Here is a 21,091-nt window from a genome sequence, read left to right as displayed (position 1 = left end):
AGAGTAAAACAATGCGCAAAATTTGTTATTCAAGCATGTTATGATCTAATCATTAGCACATCTATATGCAGTCATAATCACACGATTAGATAACATATAATTTTCACAGGGCGTGGAATCGAAAGCTCACTACGTTCACAATCATCTTCCACTTTCCCTAAGATAATTATATTTACCTAAACTGTATTATGACTGTTTAAAAAAAATTAACACATAGAGTAAGTACTTCCAAAGTACTTAAAAAATACATCTCATAATCAATACGATTATATCATATTCATACACATTCATGAATAAACTATATAATAAAATAAATTCATGAATGCCTGGCTCATCCGTGGCTCCAACCATTTGCTAAAATGTCTCGACCCACATGAACCCTGGCCCTTTTAAGATTCAGCCAAAAAAAATTTAAATTTCCGCAGACTGTGCCGCAGTGCCAGGAACTCGGCCTGTGGCCTATGCCGCAAGGCAGGGACAGACTGGCTTGAACCCGCAGGGCTGGGAGCAATCAAGCATGTGGCTCGAGCTCCAGAATCGGGTCAGGCTGAATAACAAGAAATCGGCGGCCTATGCCGCAGGATGGAAACAGGGGAGCCTACGGCCAATGCCGCAGGGCTGAGTCAGGTCAGACAAAACTTTCAGCCTATGCCGCAGGCAAGGAGCAAAAAATGCGAGCAACACCGCTGCATGACCTGGTCAGACCTGCGGCCTATGCCGCATGGTCAGGCCTGCTCCGCAATAAGGCTGGCTGCAGCCCAGATCTGCAACCTAGTTGCAGAAAGCAAAACGCCTGTCTGTAAGGATGGCAGTGGACCGGGGCGGGGCGGGGGACAAGGTCTCCACCCCCGCTCCGCCTCTAAAATGTAACCTTCATCCCCGGTCCACCCCCGTGACGGGGGAGACTTTGGAGCTCCACCCCCGCCCCGTCTCAACATTCTAATCCCCACCCTCGCCCCGTCCCCGCCCCGTCCCCGTCCCCGTCCCCGTCCCCGCCCCGTCCCCGTCCCCGTCCCCGTCCCGTCCCGTCCCGTCCCCGTTTGTCAAATTGCATCTCATCAAGCTGTTATCACAACAACTCGGATATCTGGTTAAAAGGGAAATGACCCTTATGATGCAGTATCAGAATAAGGGGCAATACGTGAAAATATATGTATACTGGAATAGAAAAAACCAAAGCGTTTCTGGAATCTGAACCCAGCTGATTGAACCATTTGCAAGGTTGTGCCCCAAGATGGTTATCCAGCATATAAAACAACAGGCTTCGAAAATATAAAGCATAAACAACATTTTACTGAAATAATTGCACCATGATAAACAGAACCAGAATTCTGATTATGATCTTAATGCTCTAAAAAGATAGGCCAAACTAAGAATAAACATTAATTTAATAAGATGCAAGTCTGTAACCAGCTCAGAAAAATTTAAGATGACGGGCTCTACAGAAACCATCCCCGTCCCAAATGTTGACCTTCTTAGAGTGACTTTTGAACCCGAGTCCTTGATGTTCCCAGCAAACCGCAGGATGATAGCATCACTGTTCGCCCCCCTTGCCTTCATCCACATCAAACGACTCTTCAGAAATCAAAAAAATGCATGGAGAATGAAACGATATCACAAGACTAAGAGAAGAGAAGCAAAGAAACAGGAAGACGGTGAGGAGAGGGGTCGGCGACGACGTTGCTCCGACGATGCAAGGCTACAGACGGGGAAAGGAAAAAGAAAAGAGGGAGGAGATGGAACCACAGAGGAGGCTCACGGCAGTGGCACAAGGCAGCGGCAGAGATGGAAGGAGGGAGAGAATCGATCGTGTCGGCCAACGGTGGTCGGTGTCGGCAAACGGTGGTCGGCGACGCTCCGGCTCCAATGATAATGCGAATGGGGAAGGGGAAGAGGCGACGGCCCGGCTCGGTGGCTCCAGGGTTAGGAAATTAGGGAAGGGAGTTAGGGTTAGTAAACATGTAGAAAAATATAAAGGGTTGGGGGGCGGGGATGGGGCGGGGATGGGGCGGGGCCGGGATGGGGCGGGGCCGGGACGGGGATGGGGCGGGGCGGGGCCGGGACGGGGATGGGGCGGGGCGGGGCCGGGACGGGGATGGGCCGGGGGCGGGGCGGGGGAACGTGCCAGTCCATCCCCGCCTCCACCCCCGGACGGGGATGGATTTTAACCTTCGTCCCCGCCTCCATCCCCGGTCCAAACGGGGCGAGGCGGGGCGGGGCCCCGCTTTCCCCCGGTCCACTGCCATCCCTACCTGTCTGGAGACCAGACCGCCATCCTAACCGCAGGGCCAGCGCCGACCAAACATCGCGGTCTCTCTACAGCGGGGCCGGCAAATTAAACAAAGAACTTGTTCAGGTCCGGGCATCAACACCAGACGGTTCTATGCCAACGCAGTCAATAAAAAAAAAAATTTATATGATGCCCTATATTCAAACGTCCACCATGAACGTCTTCCATTCCGGCCATGAAACAGCAAACCGCAAGCAAAACGGCATCAAATAACCTCGATGCTCTGATACCAATGAAGTATTTGTTACATACCTTTTTTATGAAACAAAAATAACGGAAAAACCTCGATCGTTGACGCTCGCTTTTGCTCAACGGATGCGTGCTCTCACTTGGAGAGGACGATGATCCACAGACCAAATGCCCACCGATTCACTAATATCATTGTCTTCTTCTTCTTTCTTCCACTGTGTACATTCAATCACTGTACACATTCAATCACTGTGCACATTCACAGCCAACGTGCACAGCCCCTCTCTCTCACTCTGTTTCCCTCTTTTTCTTCTTTTTACTGTATTTTCAAATGAGAGAGAGACTCAGAAAAAAAGGGAAGAGTCGGTTTCCAAAACCGTCCCCTCCTTAAATGGTGGGCCGGGTTCGGATCTCGCCCATCATGGGCGGACCCGGTACCCAACCCAACAGACATAGTGGACGAGTGAAAGCGATTTGTCATGCAAGTTTGTGCACTTATCACCAAGCCCACGGTCTTATCCTTGCGGTGGATTGTGGGGCCTCGTGCAAGTTTGTGCACCTATCACCAAGCCCACGGTCTTATCCATGTGGTGGACTGTGGGATCACCTTCCACCCTTTGAACCTCATGGGACAGACACTATCAATAATAGGGGTGTCAACGGTTGGGACCCAGGTTTAACCAGACTTGGATCAAATTTTCGAGTATGATATTGGGTTCAGATCTAGTTCTAAGCAGGTCTACTATAAAAAAAACCATACCCGGATTCGATAAAAACTACACTACATGAACTAAACACAGACCATACCTCGTAAAACCATTTTTTTATCATTTTTACAATGAAAATTTTGTGGATCTTAATGGGAACTTAGGTTGGGCCCAAGTCTGATATAAAATTTTACAAATTATACCTGGGTCCAGACCCGAGTCTTAATCGAGTCTTTCTTATTTATCACTATACCCGAACCTTATAGGGTTTGGTTCGCGTCAGGTCCGGGTAAACCAGGCCCATTGACACCCCTAATCAAGAGTCGGACTGATAGGTTGAATTGCCTTTATAAATGTTGCTTCCTAGAGATAGGATTGAAAGGCTGAAAGAGGTCATGGAAGGGAAGAAGCACCACTTCATCTTGGTGCATGGTTCTGCCCATGGAGGGTGGTGTTGGTTCAGAGTGGCCCCAGTGCTGAGAGCGGCTGGCCATGAGGTGAGCCTATTGGATCTGCGCGCGTCCGGGATCGATCTGGCAACACCGGACCAGGTGCTCAGCTTTGCCGACTATAGCCAGCCCTTAACAGCCCTACTGGAGTCCATCCCAGCAGATAGAAAGGTCGTGCTGGTAGGCCATAGCTTCGGTGGCCTCAGCATCGCCCTTGCTGCAGAGAAGTTTCCAGACAAGGTCTCTGCTGCCGTCTTTGTTACTGCTTTCATGCCCAGCTCATCTATGCCACCTTCCCAACTCCTGCACAACGTGAGACTCTCTCTCTCTCTCTCTCTCTCTCTCTCTCTCTCTCTCTTTTATTTCATTTAGATATTTTTGCAAATTGGTCCCAGCCTTTTAGCTAATTTGTAAAATAATTCTTGCCTTATACTATTTTGCAATCAGTCATTACTTTTTCACCGTTATAACAAAATGGCCCATCTATCAACAGCTGTTAATTTGACAGTGTTTAACGGGTCATCAAATAATTATTAGTGTATTAACTTTTTTGCAAATTAGTCCTTACCTTATTTACATTTTGTAAATTGGTCCCAACCAGCAATTTGTTTACCCTTTAACAGTTACGTAACGAAAGCTAACAGGTGTTAACCTCAAGGACTGATTTGCAAGGGTTAATGAAAATGCAAAGGGTTAATGAAAAAGGCAAAGACCGATGTGCAAAATGGCGTAAAGCAAGAACTATTTTGCAAATAGGCTATAAGGCAAGGACCAATTTGCAAAAAAAAAAAAACTTTCATTTTATTCTGAGATGCCAGAGGATGTATCTCTCATTGTATTTTGTGTTTTTTCGGACATGCCAAACAGTATTTCTCTGTTCAAAAGGATCGGATTGAGTCGTGGGGGGATTCCATCTTCTTATTCAACAAAGATGTGTCGGAGAGTCACCCGGTAACAGTTGATTTTGGAGCAAGATTCACATTCTCCCATGTGTACAACAATTGCTCCAATGAGGTACCCTCTTGTCTCTTCTCCCACTTGTGGATTTGCGCTTAAAGCCATGAATCCATGGAGGATCAGGCTCTTTTACAAGTAGATCTATTGTTGTTTGAAAGGGTTGTGGGGATCCACGTAGCCCCATCCATGAGTCTAGACAGGTGGGGGTAGAGCTGTTACGGAATTGCTATAGAGGTAGGCCCGTAGGGGTGGGTGACCGGGCCAAAAGCCCAGTTCAGGCCTGTCCGTTGGGAAAACTCCGGCTCACGGCCAACCAAGGCATACTAGATCTCAAGCTAAATCCATTTGGACAACACCGGTTCAAAATATTAGGTTCCTAATGATTTTTTGGGGGGCCTGCAGGACTACACCTTGATGCTACAGCTAAAGAGAGTAGCACCATCTTACAGAGAAGATCTATCCAGCCCGAATTTTGTTACGGAGGTGAATTACGGGCGTACTCCGAGAGCTTACGTCGTGTGCAAAGATGATCAACTAATGAAGGAGAGTTTCCAGCATTGGATGATAGAGAAGAGCCCGGTGGATCAGGTGGTGGAGATGGAAGGTGCTGATCACATGCCCATGCTCTCAAAGCCTCTTGACCTTTGCCATCACCTCCTCCATATCGCTGAAACCCTTTGTTACTGAAGGAAGATGAAGCTCTATTTATAAAGTTTGTTAGTGCCAATCCAAAACAACTTCATGTGTGATCTGCTGTTTGAATTGTTTAGCACTAACACATGTTATAACATCAATAAAATGGCTTGATTTCAAGAGTCTGAAAACACATTGAAAATGAGACTATTTTGTAGAGGATGCAAATGGTATATCAAAAATAAGGAATGGGATTACAAACAGTTTCACCAACAATGCATAATAAGAGAGAAAACACAAACCATCAAAGGAACGCAGATCAGGTGATTTGCCAAATCACTTTAAGAATGTAATTTGACGTCTTCACCGTTCATTGCTTCATCCTCATGGTCCTTTTGTACATTGTGGACGGTGAGGATGCCAAATCACTTTTCTAAAAGTGATTTAGCAGATCACTTGATCTGTTCTCAAATTATACAAGATACAAAAGATGCAATAGTGTTAAATCATTTTAGAACGGAGTGTTATTCATCATAAATCATAATTGGTTCCAAAATAAGAGATCAAAATGCCAAGATAAAAGCTGTAAATAATCTCTACACCTCGCCAAAAGTAGAACTTGTACTTTTCAAGCAAAAAGCCAAAAGAGTAATGGCGCAAGTATTTTCCCTAAAAGCCTTAAAAAAATCTCTTTATCTACTACTACTCTGAAAAAGAGAGGAAAAAAAAACACCCTCGCTCACAAGAAACCCTAAAATATAATCTCTATTTGGTCCTCCTAAGCCCTAACCAACCGTCATTTCCTTATAAGAGCCAAATTTGAGCATGTTAAAATTACCGTTGAGAAGCTTTCTTAACTACACATCCTATGAGCCAACGGCAAATGCCTGGTATTTTTAAACAAAAGATCCTTCAGAAAATAATTTCATACCCATGAATATCTGGCCTGAGGCAGCAGGGTTGGGCCAGAGACAAATTTCTTATTCATGTTTCTCTTTCGCTCTCCACTCTGTCTCACTCCCATAAAACACAGGATTTCAAGTCTAGCTAGTTTGAAACTGTAGCCTCTCAGATCTCCACCGAGAAGGGAAATAATCAAACAACCTGAGCCGGCCCAGACCGTTTACCATCCGAGTTTAAAGGACCTAACTGGATCTGACCCCAACCCTGCCGAGCATGAAACCAACAAGCATCACAAGCTGGTGCTCAGAAACCATTCCATCACAAAACCCCTCGGACCACCCCCAACACAGAAAAATTATGACTGAATGTTTAACTAGCAAGGACTCTACAGCAGATAACTATCGCAGGCAACGCCTCTTTATTTATAGCTGATACAGTACAACACCACAACCCTTTCTTTTTCATTTTTTTGGATGCTGGAGATCACTCATAGGGCAGGGTTGCAACCCAACCATGAGCACTTGAGAACTCCAAACACTTTTTCCATTTCTGATTTTGTTTTCAGCTATCAGAGTGCAAGCCCACTTCTTTATCCCAAATACAGACAGACATTGAAGACTCTGACAGCAAAGCTTTAACTAAATGAATTACATTCTCCATCACCACCCAATAAGAAATAAAAGCTTTTCATCACTTCTAATGGCTTTCATTTACAAGAGAATGAGATCACAGACATGAAACAGATTGGGTTGTTCTTTCCGTCTGCCCTCATTGCTTCCTCAGCATCTCTTCTCAACCACATTCTGTTTCCCAGGAAAGCAGAAAACATATCTGAGAACAGATCATTTTTACCACCACTATCATGTCAAGTACTCTAGTGAATTCTTTGTGGAGAACGCCACAAGACTACCACTTGACGTTCAATGTTAAAGACTCTTGCGAAACCCGGACAGAAGGAAACCTGCTTAATGATTCATTGGACAACAAACTACTCCATGAAACAGATTCCACTCGAACAAATGGTCTCAACTTCTTAATTATCACCGGTTTCAGCTGATCCTGTTCAACTCTTGCTGTGACATCAAACCAAACACGCCTTGTTCTTGGCCTGGTTCTCCAAGCAGGAAGTGAATCTAGGAACTTGTCATCGCTGACAACCTCTTTTTCCAGTTCCAACTCAAACCGAACTAAAGAAGATGCTGCTATTTTAGCTTTCCATACTCTAAAACCACCATTCCGGTAGACTCTCTCACCAAGAAAACTCCTCAGAACTTTGCCCAACAAAACCAACCTTGACTTGAGAGTTTGAGTAGGTTGCCCTAAGCCATTGTGTGGCTGCCTGGTGTAGCACTTCTCCGATACAAGCTCAACTGTACCTTGAGACAAAAATGCTGTTCGAACCTGGCCCTTGGTATTTAAGGTCCTATAAGCAAAGAGAGAGGATGGTCTTACAATCTGCAGGTGAAGTAAAGAAATGCACGAAGCATAATATCCCAAGGACCAGAGCCAACTGCTTTGATCATCAGCAGAAAAGAAGCTTCCATTGAATGGCATGCCAAAGTTGAATGGATGAACCAGGCTCACTTGTTGAGCACCTTGTATCGATACAGTAATTCCTTCCCCAACAAGAAGGCGTTTAAAACCTGTCAAAGTGGTGTTCATCTGAACACCAGACCAACAAAAAATAAGGAACTGATTTTTAATTTGAAGAATATTACACTACCGAAAGAAGCAACTCAACAATATCAAACATGGAAGACTTGAAATTTTCAGTAGCACAACCATTAAAAACTTTTGCAAGAAAAGGACAGATTTGGGACATCTATGATACTAAATGTTGTATGCATGGTACCGTATCATACTATATGTATGGTTACTATGAGGAATATTGATATGATATGGAAACGTATCGCGATACGAGTGCTATCGTATCTGTACCGTACGATACATACCCATACCATACGATATGGAATGTATCGTACAATACAGTATCAACGCACCTTAAAAAGAGCTGAATCGTCCTTTTGCTTTTTTGGGTTTTAAAGACCTTTTGAGGGCAGACTCACTCATTTGTGTAGAAGTCATTAGAGAGGTATCCACGCACCATAGGACTCATAAGAGCGATTTGGAGGCCAATCCGTGTGCAAAAGAGAGGGCTTTTGCAATTTGTTCAAGAGTGCATTTCCATCATTTTTCTACTCAAGAAAATGGATTAAGGTAAAAAAACTCTATTCATTGCTTCTTATTGAGCTTTTTTTACGAAGATGACAACAAATGATCTGGCGTGGCAATGAGGCACTCAAGTAATAAGTGAAAACCGATTGAAAATCGAGTGCAACTACTGTCATACTTATCTCTTGGATGAAGCATCATTTTATCAGGACACACCAAAATATTGTTGCACGCATGTTAAAGAGTTGTTGGATGCCGTAAAATGGCAATGTCAACAGTTACTTACTGGTCTGAAAGAAAAAAGGCAAGAAAAAGAGATAAGTGAGGTAAAAATTTGGTATATGCAGTACTAGAAGGACAAAGATGAGCTTCTTACTTCTGATCTTACAATCCCTAGCATAGCATCAGAAGTAGAAAGTTTTAATGCGAAGGAGAAAGATGTGGTTGATGCTAGTAGTAGTGTCGTGGACATAAAAAGAAGACAGGAGAAAGAGGAGTAGGAGAGAGTTCTTCGAAAAAAATAAAGCTAAAGGCTTTATTAGAAGTTTTTTTTCTCCTAAGATTGCCCATAGGGTGCAACCTGACATTCGTACTGTTATGACTCGTTAACATTTAGTCGAGCAGGCGAATGTCGCGCTTGAGAGATAGTTCTATGATGCATGTATTCCTTTCAATGCGAAAAATTCTTTTCATTTTCAGGTCATGACAGATATCATAACCAATATCGGGTCTGGATATAAAATGCCTTCATATCAAACTTTAAGAGAAAAAAATTTAGATACTAATGTGAATGAAGTGAAAGCATATTGTGATGAGATGAGGTAGTCATGGAGAGAAACTGGGTATAGCATTACGGCAAATAGGTGGACAGGCAAAAAGTCAAGGACCTTGATAAATTTTTTTATTTATTACCTCAAAGGAACTATGTTTTTTAAGTCAATTGATCTGTCTGATACACCTAAGACAGCAGGTGTATGGTTCATGGTATTTGATCAAGTTGTGAATAAAGTTTAACCTCAAAATATTATTCAATTTATTACTTATAATGCAACAAATTATAGGACAACAAGTAAAAAATTGATAGAAAATTATGGGTCATTCTTTTGGACCATGTGTATCGTCCATTGCATAGATCTCATCCTTGAGAACATCGGCAACATAGATGAGATAAAGCACACAGTTGAATGTTGTCAAGAAGTTACTAAATTTATTTATAATCATGCATGGATATTAAACTTGATGAGAAAGTACATTAGTGGTACTAAGTTGATTCATAGTACAGTTACTAGATTTATTATGAATTTTTTTACAGTATAATGTCTAGTAAAGAATAGAATTGCACTAAAAAAATGTTTTCATCAAATGAGTGGGATGAATATCCCCATGCACACAAAAAAAGTCAAGAGAAATTGTAGACATTGTATTCATAAGTGAAATTTGAGATTCATGTGTGAAGTTGTTCAGAATCATTATAGCTTTAGTGAAGGTATTTTGATTGGTTGGCAGTGAAGACAGACTAGCAATAGGTTATTTCTATGAGGCCATTAGAGATAATTTGAATGAGAATAAAAAATTGTATATTCCTATATAGAACATCATTGATCATAAGTGGACTAGGCAACTTCATCAACTTTTTCATGTTACAACATATTATTTAAATCATACATTTAGATACTCCTCTACATTTAAAATGGATAGAGAAGTCAACAAGGGACTCTTGGATTGCATTGAAAAGTTGAACCTGATTATTGTTAGAATCTTCACAGAAACTGCGTTGAGAAAGAGAAAAGAAATAGAAGAAGAAAGGGGTTGCAGTTGTCACGATTTCAATATGTGAAATCGTGACCTAAAGAAGGTATATTAATATGTTTTGAGTGTACAGTGTACAATATGGGTCCGGGTCTGGTATAATATCCAGACCCGGAATGAAATAAAACATATAGGTTGTACATAAAGGTTATACAGGTTTGTACAGGTTGGATTTGGGTCTGGTATGATATCCAGACCCAAAACACCACTTTATCACCCCCCCTCAAGTTGATCATGGTTCTGAACCATGAACAACTTGCCTTTAAGCGTCCAAAAACGATCTTTTGTCAAGCCCTTGGTAAAAATGTCTGCAACTTGTCTTTCAGTATTAACAAATTCAGGCTCAATCTCTTTTTCTTCAACCTTTTGTCTCACAAAATGTTGGTCGATCTCAATATGCTTAGCGCGAGTGTGGTGTACTGGATTGAATGACATATTGAGGGCACTTTGATTGTCACACAACAAGGTAGACGGAGAGATCGTTTCTCCCACTTCAGTCAGTAAGTGCCTGACCCATGTGACTTCGGCAGTAGCGGCAGCCATGGATCTATACTCAGCTTCAGTGCTTGATCTAGCAACAGCCTTTTGTTTTCTACTACTCCAAGAGACTAAGTTTCTCCCAATAAAAACACAAGATCCTGATGTAGACCTTCGCTCATCAGGATCTCTTGCCCAGTCTGCATCACAATATACAATAAGTTCACGCACATTCTTGTCAGACGACTGTGAAGAATATATCAATCCATCTTCATTGGTCCCTTTCAGATATCTGAGTATCCTCTTAACCGCCTCCATATGCCAGTACGTGGCGCATGCATGAATTGAGATACTTGATTGACTGAATAAACAATATCAGGTTGAGTAAATGTGAGATACTGTAACATTCCTATTAGACTACGATACCTGGTGGGGTCTTCATACAGGTCTTCATCATGAGCACTTAATTTTTGGTGGAGCACACTTGGAGTGGCTAAAAGTTTGCAGTCTTTCATACCTGCTTTGCCGAGAACATCTATCGTATACTTGTGCTGAGTGAGGGTCAAGCCATGAGCCTGGCTATTGACCTCTACGCCAATAAAATAGCGCAAGGCTCCGAGATCTTTCATTTTGAATCTCTGACCTAATAGATTTTTAAATTCTTTGATATGATCTTCAGAGTTTCCTGTGATAACTATATCATCAACATAAATTAACAGTAGAGTGATCACATTCTGACTTCTAAAAATGAATAATGAGTGATCCAATAGGGAGCGTGAGAATCCATGTTTCTGAATCTCAAGGGAGAAGCTGTCAAACCAAGAGCGAGATGCTTGTTTTAGGCCATAGATAGCTCTTTTTAGCCTGCACACATGTGTTTTACAGTTTTGTTCTTGATATCCAGGGGGTTGTTTCATATAGACTTCCTCCTTCAAATCCCCATGCAAAAATGCATTTTTTACATCGGTGGTCTGGGAACGATTTCCCAGGTTCTACATTCATGTAAGGCTTGCATTTCATCATTCATGGCTTCTACCCATTTAGTGGAAGTAGCTGCCTGATAGTACATGATAGGTTCATCTCCCTTATTCAAAGCAGTTAAGAAAAGCTGAAAGTCCAAAGAGAAATTGTTATAGCTGACCCACCTATCAATAGGATGTCGCATGCGATTGGATCTTCTGACCTCAAGAGTATGAGAAGGAGTAGGTGCAGCTGCTGAGGTGTGATTTGAAATATTTGGTGTTGTTGTTCTCTGTCTAGCATAGCAAATGCCCTTGTATCTGCCCGGTATAGATGATATTTCTTCCCAATCCTGTGATCCCGATATGTCAATAGTCTCAGACATTTCTTTTTCCTGCTGCCCACAATCTGGAGGGCAGACTTCATTGGAACTAGCAAAAAAGTTATGAATTCAGCCAAGGATAATAAACTTCGGTCATGGTAGAGGACATATCCATTGTGCCAGCTTGGTGATCAAAATTGTGTTCATCAAAGATGACATTTCTTGAGATTCTGATACGTCTGTTGACGGGATCGTAACACATGTATCCATTGTAGTCGTCGGCATATCCCACAAATCTACACTTCTGAGCCTTGTCCTGAAACTTGTTTCTCAGGGACCGATCAATATGCACATAACAAACACATCCAAAAGCACGCAAATCATGATAACTAGGATGAGCTCCAAAAAGACAGTAATAAGGAGACTTATTCTCTAGAACAACCATAGGCAATCTATTTATCACATGTACGGCGAAATGAAAAGCTTATGTCCACAGGTTAATGGGAAGATTACTATCATGGAGCATACTCATGGCACTTTCAACAATGTGCCTGTGTTTTCGCTCAGCAATCACATTTTGTTGTGGCGTGTGTGGGCAGGACACCCTTCTTCCTATCTCATTATTTTGAAGAAAAGAAATAAAGTCACTAGATGAGAACTCCCCACCTCCATCACATTGAAAGAATTGGATAGACTCAGAGAATTGATTTTTTACTAAGGAAAGAAAATTTTGAAACAAAAGGAAAACTTATGACTTATTTTTTATGAAATATATCCAGGTGTATCGAGAGTAGCTATCAACAAAGATTAGGTAGTATCTGCTCCCAGACCTAGAGGCAACTGGGGCAGGTCCCCATACATCAGAACATATCGTCCCAAAAGGCTTTGAAGCTCTCTTATCAATAGAATGAAAAGGCAATACATGACTTTTGCATAAAGAACAACTGAAACATTTCTGACTTTTCTCATCCACATTGATACTTTCTTTTGGAATGAGATTATTAGAAACAAGTTTCTCAATAAAATGACTCCCACAATGTCCTAATCGACTATGCCATAAGAAAAGCTTATTACATTCAGAAATACTAAAAACATTTGTTGAAGGGAAGGAACACGACTCTAATGAAGACTTCGAATCCAGATGAATAGGGCGGACGGGATGACATGGAGCTTCTTCAAAGACATACATATTGCCTCGTCTTTTTCCTTCAGCGAATGTTTCCCTCGTGCGAAGGTCCTTGACCTGCACAGAGAAGGGAGTGAATTCGACTAAAGCATGATTATCATCAACAAGCTTGGAAACAGAGACAATATTTTTCTTGATATTTAGAGCATGAAGTACCTAATCTTTGTTGATAGCTACTCTCGATACACCTGAAATATATCCAGGTGTATCGAGAGTAGCTATCAACAAAGATTAGGTAGTATCTGCTCCCAGACCCAGAGGCAACCGGGGCAGGTCCCCATACATCAGAACATATCGTCCTAAAAGGCTTTGAAGCTCTCTTATTAATAGAATCAAAAGGCAATACATGACTTTTGCATAAAGAACAACTGAAACATTTCTGACTTTTCTCATCCACATTGAGACTTTCTTTTGGAATGAGATTATTAGAAAGAAGTTTCTTAATAAAATGACTCCCACAATATCCTAATCGACTATGCCATAAGAAAAGCTTATTACATTCAGAAATACTAAAAACATTTGTTGAAGGGAAGGAACACGACTCTAATGAAGACTTCGAATCCAGATGAATAGGGCGGACGGGATGACATGGAGCTTCTTCAAAGACATACATATTGCCTCGTCTTTTTCCTTCAGCGAATGTTTCCCTCGTGCGAAGGTCCTTGACCTGCACAGAGAAGGGAGTGAATTCGACTGAAGCATGATTATCATCAACAAGCTTGGAAACAGAGACAATATTTTTCTTGATATTTAGAGCATGAAGTACATCAGTAAGTTCAAGAGTAGAGTGTGACATGGGAATGACAGATTTTCCAACATGGGAAACAGGATGATAGGATCCATCTCCAGTGACAATGTTACCTTTGCCAAAATAAGGGACAGGTTTAGAAAGTTTACCTGCATCACCAGTCACGTGAGTTGCTGCCCCTGAGTCGACAAACCATGTGCCTTGATCGTTCTGTTTTAACTTCAATTCTGAGAGGGCAGATATTAACAGATCTCTAATCTCTCCATTGTCTCTGATATTAGTGGGCTTTGCTTTCTGTTCTGTCTGTGGAGTCTTTCCTTTATTTTCAGGGTTGTGCCAACATATCGCCTTGATATGCCCTTTTTTGTTGCAGAGGAAGCAAGTGGGGATTGGCCATTGTCCCTGAGTATGAGTTAAGATATTTAGAGTGGGAAGCAATCCACGTCCTCCGTGTCCATTTCGCCCTTGTCCTCCTCGTCCTCGTCCTCGACCATAAGTCACTCCTGTGGCAAGGACTTCTTGGGAATTTGTATGAGCATGTGTTTCTTGAGAAAATCTATTCAGAGTCATCTCATACTGAATCAGTTTAGCTCTCAACTCATCAAAGGTAGGAAGAGCAGGCAGACATAATAGTGAAGTGACGATCATATTATAGTCAGGTCCCAATCCACTCAGAGTTTGTTGCACCATGTCACTGTCACTCACGGCACATCCTATAACTGCAAGTTGGTATGTGATAGGCTTCATCTTGTTGAGATATTCCATGATGGTCATGGAATCTTTTCTCAGTAGCTGAAATTCCCTCTTGAGAAAAACCATCATCGCCTGTGAAACTTGTGAATACGTCTGAACCAATTTCTCCCAAAATTGCAGGGTTGTACAATTGTCGGGGATCGCAACAAGAACCTCTTGAGACAAGGTAGAAGTGATGTATGCAACTACTGATTGATCTTTCATTTCCCAGTTGAGATATTCTGCATTTTTGACATACACAATTGAACTTGCCCCTTTATCATCTTTCTCTTCTCTCGTAACAAATTCTAAGAGAACTAGAGTGGTTCCATCCAAGTGACCTAAGAGACCTTGGCTCCTTATGAAAGGTATGATTTGTCTCTTCCAAATCAAAAAGTTTGAGGTGTTTAACTTTTCGGAAACAAGTTGATTAAGAAAACTTGAAGAGAGACTCGATTGAGAAGAATAAGAATCCATGGAGAAAGGAAAGGTAACAAGAGTGTTCACAAAACGCTCAATCTTCTGCCTGTAAGATTTGTTGATCGGCCCCTTTTTTTTCGGGCTGTGAAAACCTTAAAACTGGCGATCAGAGACTGTCTGGTTTAAAGGGAATCAGAAATAAGTTTTCCCTTACACTTTTATAAGATTGGAGATTAACGTAATGAAAATTGAAAATTTTCACACATGGAACATAAAATTAATCTGAATGTACTAAGTGTTTTTCAGATAAAAACAATGTGGGTACCACCTGTGACAGTGAGAGAAGACTTATTTTAAGGATGAGACACTTAAAAAAGAGGTAAGAATCAGATTAAAACAAACTATTGTCACTCAGCAAATACGAACAACAAAGAGGGCTTAATATGCATAGAGGGGAATGCGCAAGAAGTGAAACAGATCTGGTGCACCAGGTTTGGAAAAACAGGCGAAAAGAAGAAAGGATGAATCGTGGGTGAAAAGGTGGGTCGATTCACGTGAACGATTGAATCAACTTCAGCGATTCACGTCGTTACGTGAATCACAACTTTAGTAGAGTTTTCCTTTTGCGACACTCAGGGTCTGCGAGAACAAGGGTTCACGTGAATATCAGAATCGACACTCAGAATCGACACTCAGGGTTTGCGTGAACAAGGGTTCACGTGAATATCAGACCCTCGTGGGACGTGAATTTACCAGCAAGAGAGAAGAAAGGGAGTGGAAGGAGGTGGAGGAACGAGAAAAAGAACTGAAGAAGAGTACAAGACAGGAGACAGTGGAGACCTCAAACCTTTCGTTGATCGGTTGCACCTTTCGGAAGCCTCTTCAACCCTCGATGGACCTTCGCTCTGATACCATGTTAGAATCTTCACAGAAACTGCGTTGAGAAAGAGAAAAGAAATAGAAGAAGAAAGGGGTTGCGGCTGTCACGATTTCAATATGTGAAATCGTGACCTAAAGAGGGTATATTAATATGTTTTGAGTGTACAGTGTACAATATGGGTCCGGGTCTGGTATAATATCCAGACCCAGAATGAAATAAAACATATAGGTTGTACATAAAGGTTATACAGGTTTGTACAGGTTGGATTTGGGTCTGGTATGATATCCAGACCCAAAACACCACTTTATCAATTATGGCATTCAAGATCAAATTCACAAGGAAATAAAGATTTATAATAATACATTGTACGATATAAGGAGACCTGCAGCAGTGTGAAACCGTGCCACGATGCGTCCAGGTAATTTATTTTGTCTATTTCAATTTTAATTTCATATTGTTATTTAGTTATGATGTTTTATATTATTATATTTGTTATTATCTTATTGATTTATTATTTTCTTGTTTTTTCAGATATGTAATGCATCAGATTTGAAAGTGATATTCTAAACTTGAGAGTTTTTGTCATTCACGTTCTTAGCCAAACGTATAGTGCAAGTGAATGCGAGAAAAATTGGAGCGTCTTTGAGCAAATACATACAAAACAAAAAAATAAATTAGAGCACAAAAAGCTCAATGACCTCATTTATGTTCGATATAACTTATGGCTGAGGCAAGGGTACATAAATTTATAAAGTTTATTTGTCATTTTTATGTGTTTATTTAAAGTTTTTTATATCATACAAAACCCAACTAATTTTAATTTTTTATGTCATCTTTTTAGGTAAATAGAAAAATTATCATCAAGGAAGCATAAAGAGCAATTTGATCTCATTAGTTTGAAAAATTTTTATGTATTGGATGCATGGGTTCAAGAAGAAGCAGACATTCTGAATGAAGAAGATATTAAGTGGATAAACGTGAAAGGAGCTCAGTACATGATGAAGAACCCATGTACATTAGAGATGATACGAATGTTGAAGAAGGAGGAGAAGAAGAAGAAGATAATGATAATGATGGTGATAATGATGATGATTGATGGTATATTTTTAAAAAACTTGGTTATTGTTTCATATGTTATTTTTAAAAAACTTGATTATGATATCTTATGCAGCTCATAGATACATAAATGCTTCATATATGATTTTATGGTTGTATTTTGTGCAATTCACCATTGTTTCATGTAGTTTGAATTTTTGCTAATTTTTCACAATTTTTTTGGAAATTTTGGAAATTTTTTATTAAAAAATTACATTTTTTTACGATACAATACATATCTTATTTTGGACCCAACCAACAAGGGTGACGATACAATACAACCTTGATAATACTATTACTCAAAATATCTGAAATTTTTAGCAAATAACACAACCTGTGATTTTCTGGACTTTATCAGACACCATACTGTGAAAAAGGCCATACACCCACATTACAAACTGGTAGCACAAGTACAAACCAGTTATTCAAAGTGGCCTTGGTGAGTTGCAATTTTGAATATAGTTCCCAAAACTCCAACTGGGCTGTATCTTTTGCTCCAAGCTTCCAGTGACATTTTCCACAAATGTGTCTTTGGCAACAGTAACAAAGACATTTTCGCCTAACAATGCACTAACAGTCAATGACTCATGAACTGTCATAATAATGCAAGTGGAGGCAAAAATTGATCATCTAGTGGTTGGACTCTCAATTACCCTTAGTGTTAAGAATTAACATGATTTTTAATGATTAGTAATTGAATCTGGTTAGTAGTTTCTTTGTGCTTCTGTACAAATAGGGATGTCAACAGGTTGGATGAGGGCATTACCATATCTGACAAATCATATATGCTTTAATTGGATTCGGATTTGGATTTGGAGTCAGACAAAATATTGTTGAAACAAAAATCCAAATCTCTCAAAACATTAAATAACCGAATCTGACCCAAAATCTGCTTAAAAAGGTGATTTGGATCGGATTCGTTGTTAGTCGTTATATAAAATAATGTTCCATAACCTATCAGTGCGGAAGTGCTTGAGTGGTAAGTGGCTGACATTAAAGTTGTCAATTGATGTGTGAGGTTGGTTTTCGAGTTTCATTGGCGTCTCCTTTTTATTGAAAATGTATATGAATGACAGCACCCTTGAGAATCTGATTGGATCTCGGCTGAAACTGACTCCGAATTCAATTGTACAAAACTGAATCCAACCCGATTTCTTAATAGGATTCAATTTTTTGTACCAAACCCAACTAATTGGGTTCGGTTTGGTTCGGTTCGGTCGGATATCTGACCAAACCCAATCTGTTGGCATCCCTATGTACAGAACTTTAACATTTATTTGGAGGTTTAAACTATCGGCCATAATCGTTCTTTTACAATGCTGCCAATGTTTTCTAAACAGATTGATGATCTCAAATCCATGTTCTTTACTATGCAAATCCATGTTCTTTACTGTCATATTTCATTTATGTACACTGATCGGGGAAACAAGAATTACATTTCCTGTACCCTAGTGGTATATATGGTCTTCGCACATAATTTTGTGTTCTTGATGTATATATGGTGTTCACAGCACATTCTCAAATTTCTTCATCAACCTTTTTCTACCAAATTTCTATCCTCACATAGTATTGAATCTAGGGTTTGATAGAGTCATCTTCTGCAAGTGAGAAAAAGGTATAGCTCAGGAAGATATGGCCCGTTCTTGCACTTATTTGTATGTTTGGAAACTGGACTGTTACCATTGGTCATACAATCGGCTGGTGCAACCACCAAAAAATCAAATAAAGAAACATTGAAATCTAATAATACTCCTAAAATCTGGGTTTATGGACTGTGGAAAACCACCTCAAAGCAAATAATAAACAAATAATTCAACCTAGCCATAAAATCAAGTTGTACTTGTCTCCTACATTGGAACTCCCTTATTTATTTACTCGAGAAGGATAATACAAAAAAGATGGAGAGAAGTTTTTATTGTGCAAGGCAAGCAATATGCAGCCGTTTTGCAATTAGCTACCCTGCAATCACTTTCAAAAGTTGCATCTAGCCAAACTGGGGCATAGCTTTCTATCCTCTGGACGTTATAGTTACACTATCAAACTGAAGGGTCTCAGTTTCGAATCCCACCGGAGCTACACCCATAGCTTTCCTATCAAAAAAAGTACATATATATCTAAAATCCTAAGCAAGAACCTTCTTTTTTGCAGTACACAAGCTCATTTAGAATTGGGTCATCAAATTATTCATCGCCCAAATCAAAATTAGTTTGGATATCATTATGAGGACAAATTCAATATTCCAACTTATAGCATTTTCTTGTTCTACTGGGTGTGTTCAAACACTTGCTAATTTAAATTGTGAATCAGATAATTTTTTTCTTAAAATTACATGATTGTAATATATGCAAAATGATAAGAACAAAGTTGCCAAGTATAAAAAATAATTCATATGCAGTGTTGCACACTAACATGCGCATAATGAAGTGCATTCAATTGTTCCTTCAAGTTAAACAGATTTCTTCGCAATTTTTTTCAGCCAAAGAAAGTTTGTTGAAAGGACGACAAACGAAACTTACCGGAAGAATCAGAGGCACTTCATCTTCTCCCGTGATAGCTAATTCAAGTGGACCCTCGAACTCCAGAGATTCCAGCACAGGCTTCGAACCAACCAGATCAAGAAAAGCCGATCCCGGTCGCAATGTCGACCCCTTTCTCTGTGACCGCTTCCACGACGCAAGTTCATCGGCGAATTTGATCGCCATGACGGTCTGCCCAACCCGAACGTAGAATTCATATCGCCGAGACACACCAGTCCTAGTGTTCCTGATCTTGATATAGGAGAAGCTCGTGTCTTCCGCTCCCCATTTTTCCTTGATCGAGATCGCCCTCAAAATTTCCTACATATCGTCATACAATTAGCCCGACCAACGAATACTCCAAAAAACTAACCAACAAATGCAGCGATTTCATGCCAGATGAAATGAATCCGTTAGCATTTTTCCTTTCACGAAATTAACTTCAATTGAAGCAAGCTGAAATTCCAAAATATATTAGTATAACTGAGGAGATGATAAATTCCAAACAGAAAATAAGAAATCAAGCAACGAAATTTACGCACAGAAACGCAATCGATCAAAATTTTCGAACATAGAACGTGATTTTATCAAGCCAAACAACAAAAGCCGATGAAATTTCGGGCTTTCCTTGAAAATGACTAAGAAAAAGAGTTAGGGTTTTCAGAAGAGCCGATTAGAAAAACACGAATCGAGATTCTCAGACGACGACACAACAAAAAATCGCGATTTTGTTGCTTATTAGAGGGTAAAAACGAGTGCGGTTTTTTTCGTACCCTCAGGAGAGGAGGAGGAGAAGGGGAGGGCTCGAGGGTCGCCGTCGGCGAGGGGAAGGGTCCGGCCGTCGAATTCGAAGGCGACGGGAGGTAGATCGCCGCCGTTGGCGCGAGCAAGATCATAAGGAGTAACCACGCGACCATCTCTCTCTCTCTCCGATCAGATTTCCGGCGGGGACCGGCGACACCACTCGCGCATGCGTGGGTGATCAGCTGCCAATGATTGTTGATGGTGGGATGCGAAGGGTTTTGGATTGATCGTATGCGGATCGTGAATATGGAGCCCGTCCTAGACCCGAATGGGTTTATGTTTTTACATGGATCTGGATCATCCGGGTTCAGTTAGGGTTTGGCAGAGGTGAGAAGAGAACAGACAAGATATGGTTGAGATAAATGTTGGTCCGGTATGAAACAAAGTTTTAGACAGTATACCAGAATCAGATCCGACGGAGTATGATTGAAATCGGATCCATGATTTGAATGGTGCTATTGGATCTAATATAGAAATTATATTTGGTACTTTTTGACATGGGAATTAAAACCTACCCAATAGAAAACTAGAGCAGATCCTGTGGTTGTAAACGCTGGGTGAGATTAGCATTTGAAAGGATCCGCTCTCATAGAAAAACTCTCAAACCTACTCAATAAAAAACATTTATAGGATTTTCTGTAATTTTTTTTTTTAAATCTAACTTTAAAGATGAGATCTATGCGCTTTTTTTTTATAGGAATCAGTTCTTGAAGCATTTGATTCCGAATGTTTTTATAATGTTTTAAAAATCAACAACCTACAATTTTATAATTTTTTAAGGCTCTAAATATCATTTTTCATCCAAAATACACGGTTCAAGTATCAATTTTAAGTAAATCAAA

The 21,091-nt window shown here is 40.5% G+C and overlaps 2 protein-coding genes across 3 annotated transcripts; one reads left to right on the top strand and one right to left on the bottom strand.

Moving 5' to 3' along the window:
* Nucleotides 1–3,569: 3,569 nt before the first annotated feature.
* On the top strand, nucleotides 3,570–5,420 carry LOC149835100 (methylesterase 2-like). 2 transcript variants are annotated; one of them, XM_090011693.1, is made up of 3 exons: nucleotides 3,570–3,947; nucleotides 4,503–4,649; nucleotides 4,995–5,420. In XM_090011693.1, the coding sequence occupies exons 1-3, from the start codon at nucleotides 3,582–3,584 to the stop codon at nucleotides 5,277–5,279; spliced, it is 798 nt and encodes a 265-aa protein (XP_089867819.1). In that variant the 5' UTR covers nucleotides 3,570–3,581; the 3' UTR covers nucleotides 5,280–5,420. The 2 variants fall into 2 exon arrangements, with proteins under 2 accessions (XP_089867819.1, XP_089867820.1); XM_090011694.1 differs by lacking the exon at nucleotides 4,503–4,649.
* Nucleotides 5,421–6,528: 1,108 nt separating this feature from the next.
* On the bottom strand, nucleotides 6,529–20,433 carry LOC149835099 (protein TUNICAMYCIN INDUCED 1-like). The gene is made up of 3 exons (XM_090011690.1): nucleotides 20,219–20,433; nucleotides 19,446–19,766; nucleotides 6,529–7,790 (listed from the first exon to the last, which is right to left on the bottom strand). The coding sequence occupies exons 1-3, from the start codon at nucleotides 20,360–20,362 to the stop codon at nucleotides 7,035–7,037; spliced, it is 1,221 nt and encodes a 406-aa protein (XP_089867816.1). The 5' UTR covers nucleotides 20,363–20,433; the 3' UTR covers nucleotides 6,529–7,034.
* Nucleotides 20,434–21,091: the final 658 nt, after the last annotated feature.

This window comes from Nuphar pumila, chromosome 6 (assembly GCF_984573655.1).
Source record: "Nuphar pumila chromosome 6, dmNupPumi1.hap1.1, whole genome shotgun sequence".
Lineage (NCBI taxonomy): Eukaryota > Viridiplantae > Streptophyta > Magnoliopsida > Nymphaeales > Nymphaeaceae > Nuphar > Nuphar pumila.
Note: the sequence above shows the minus strand (reverse complement) of the source record. Positions and strands in the feature narration are given on the sequence as shown.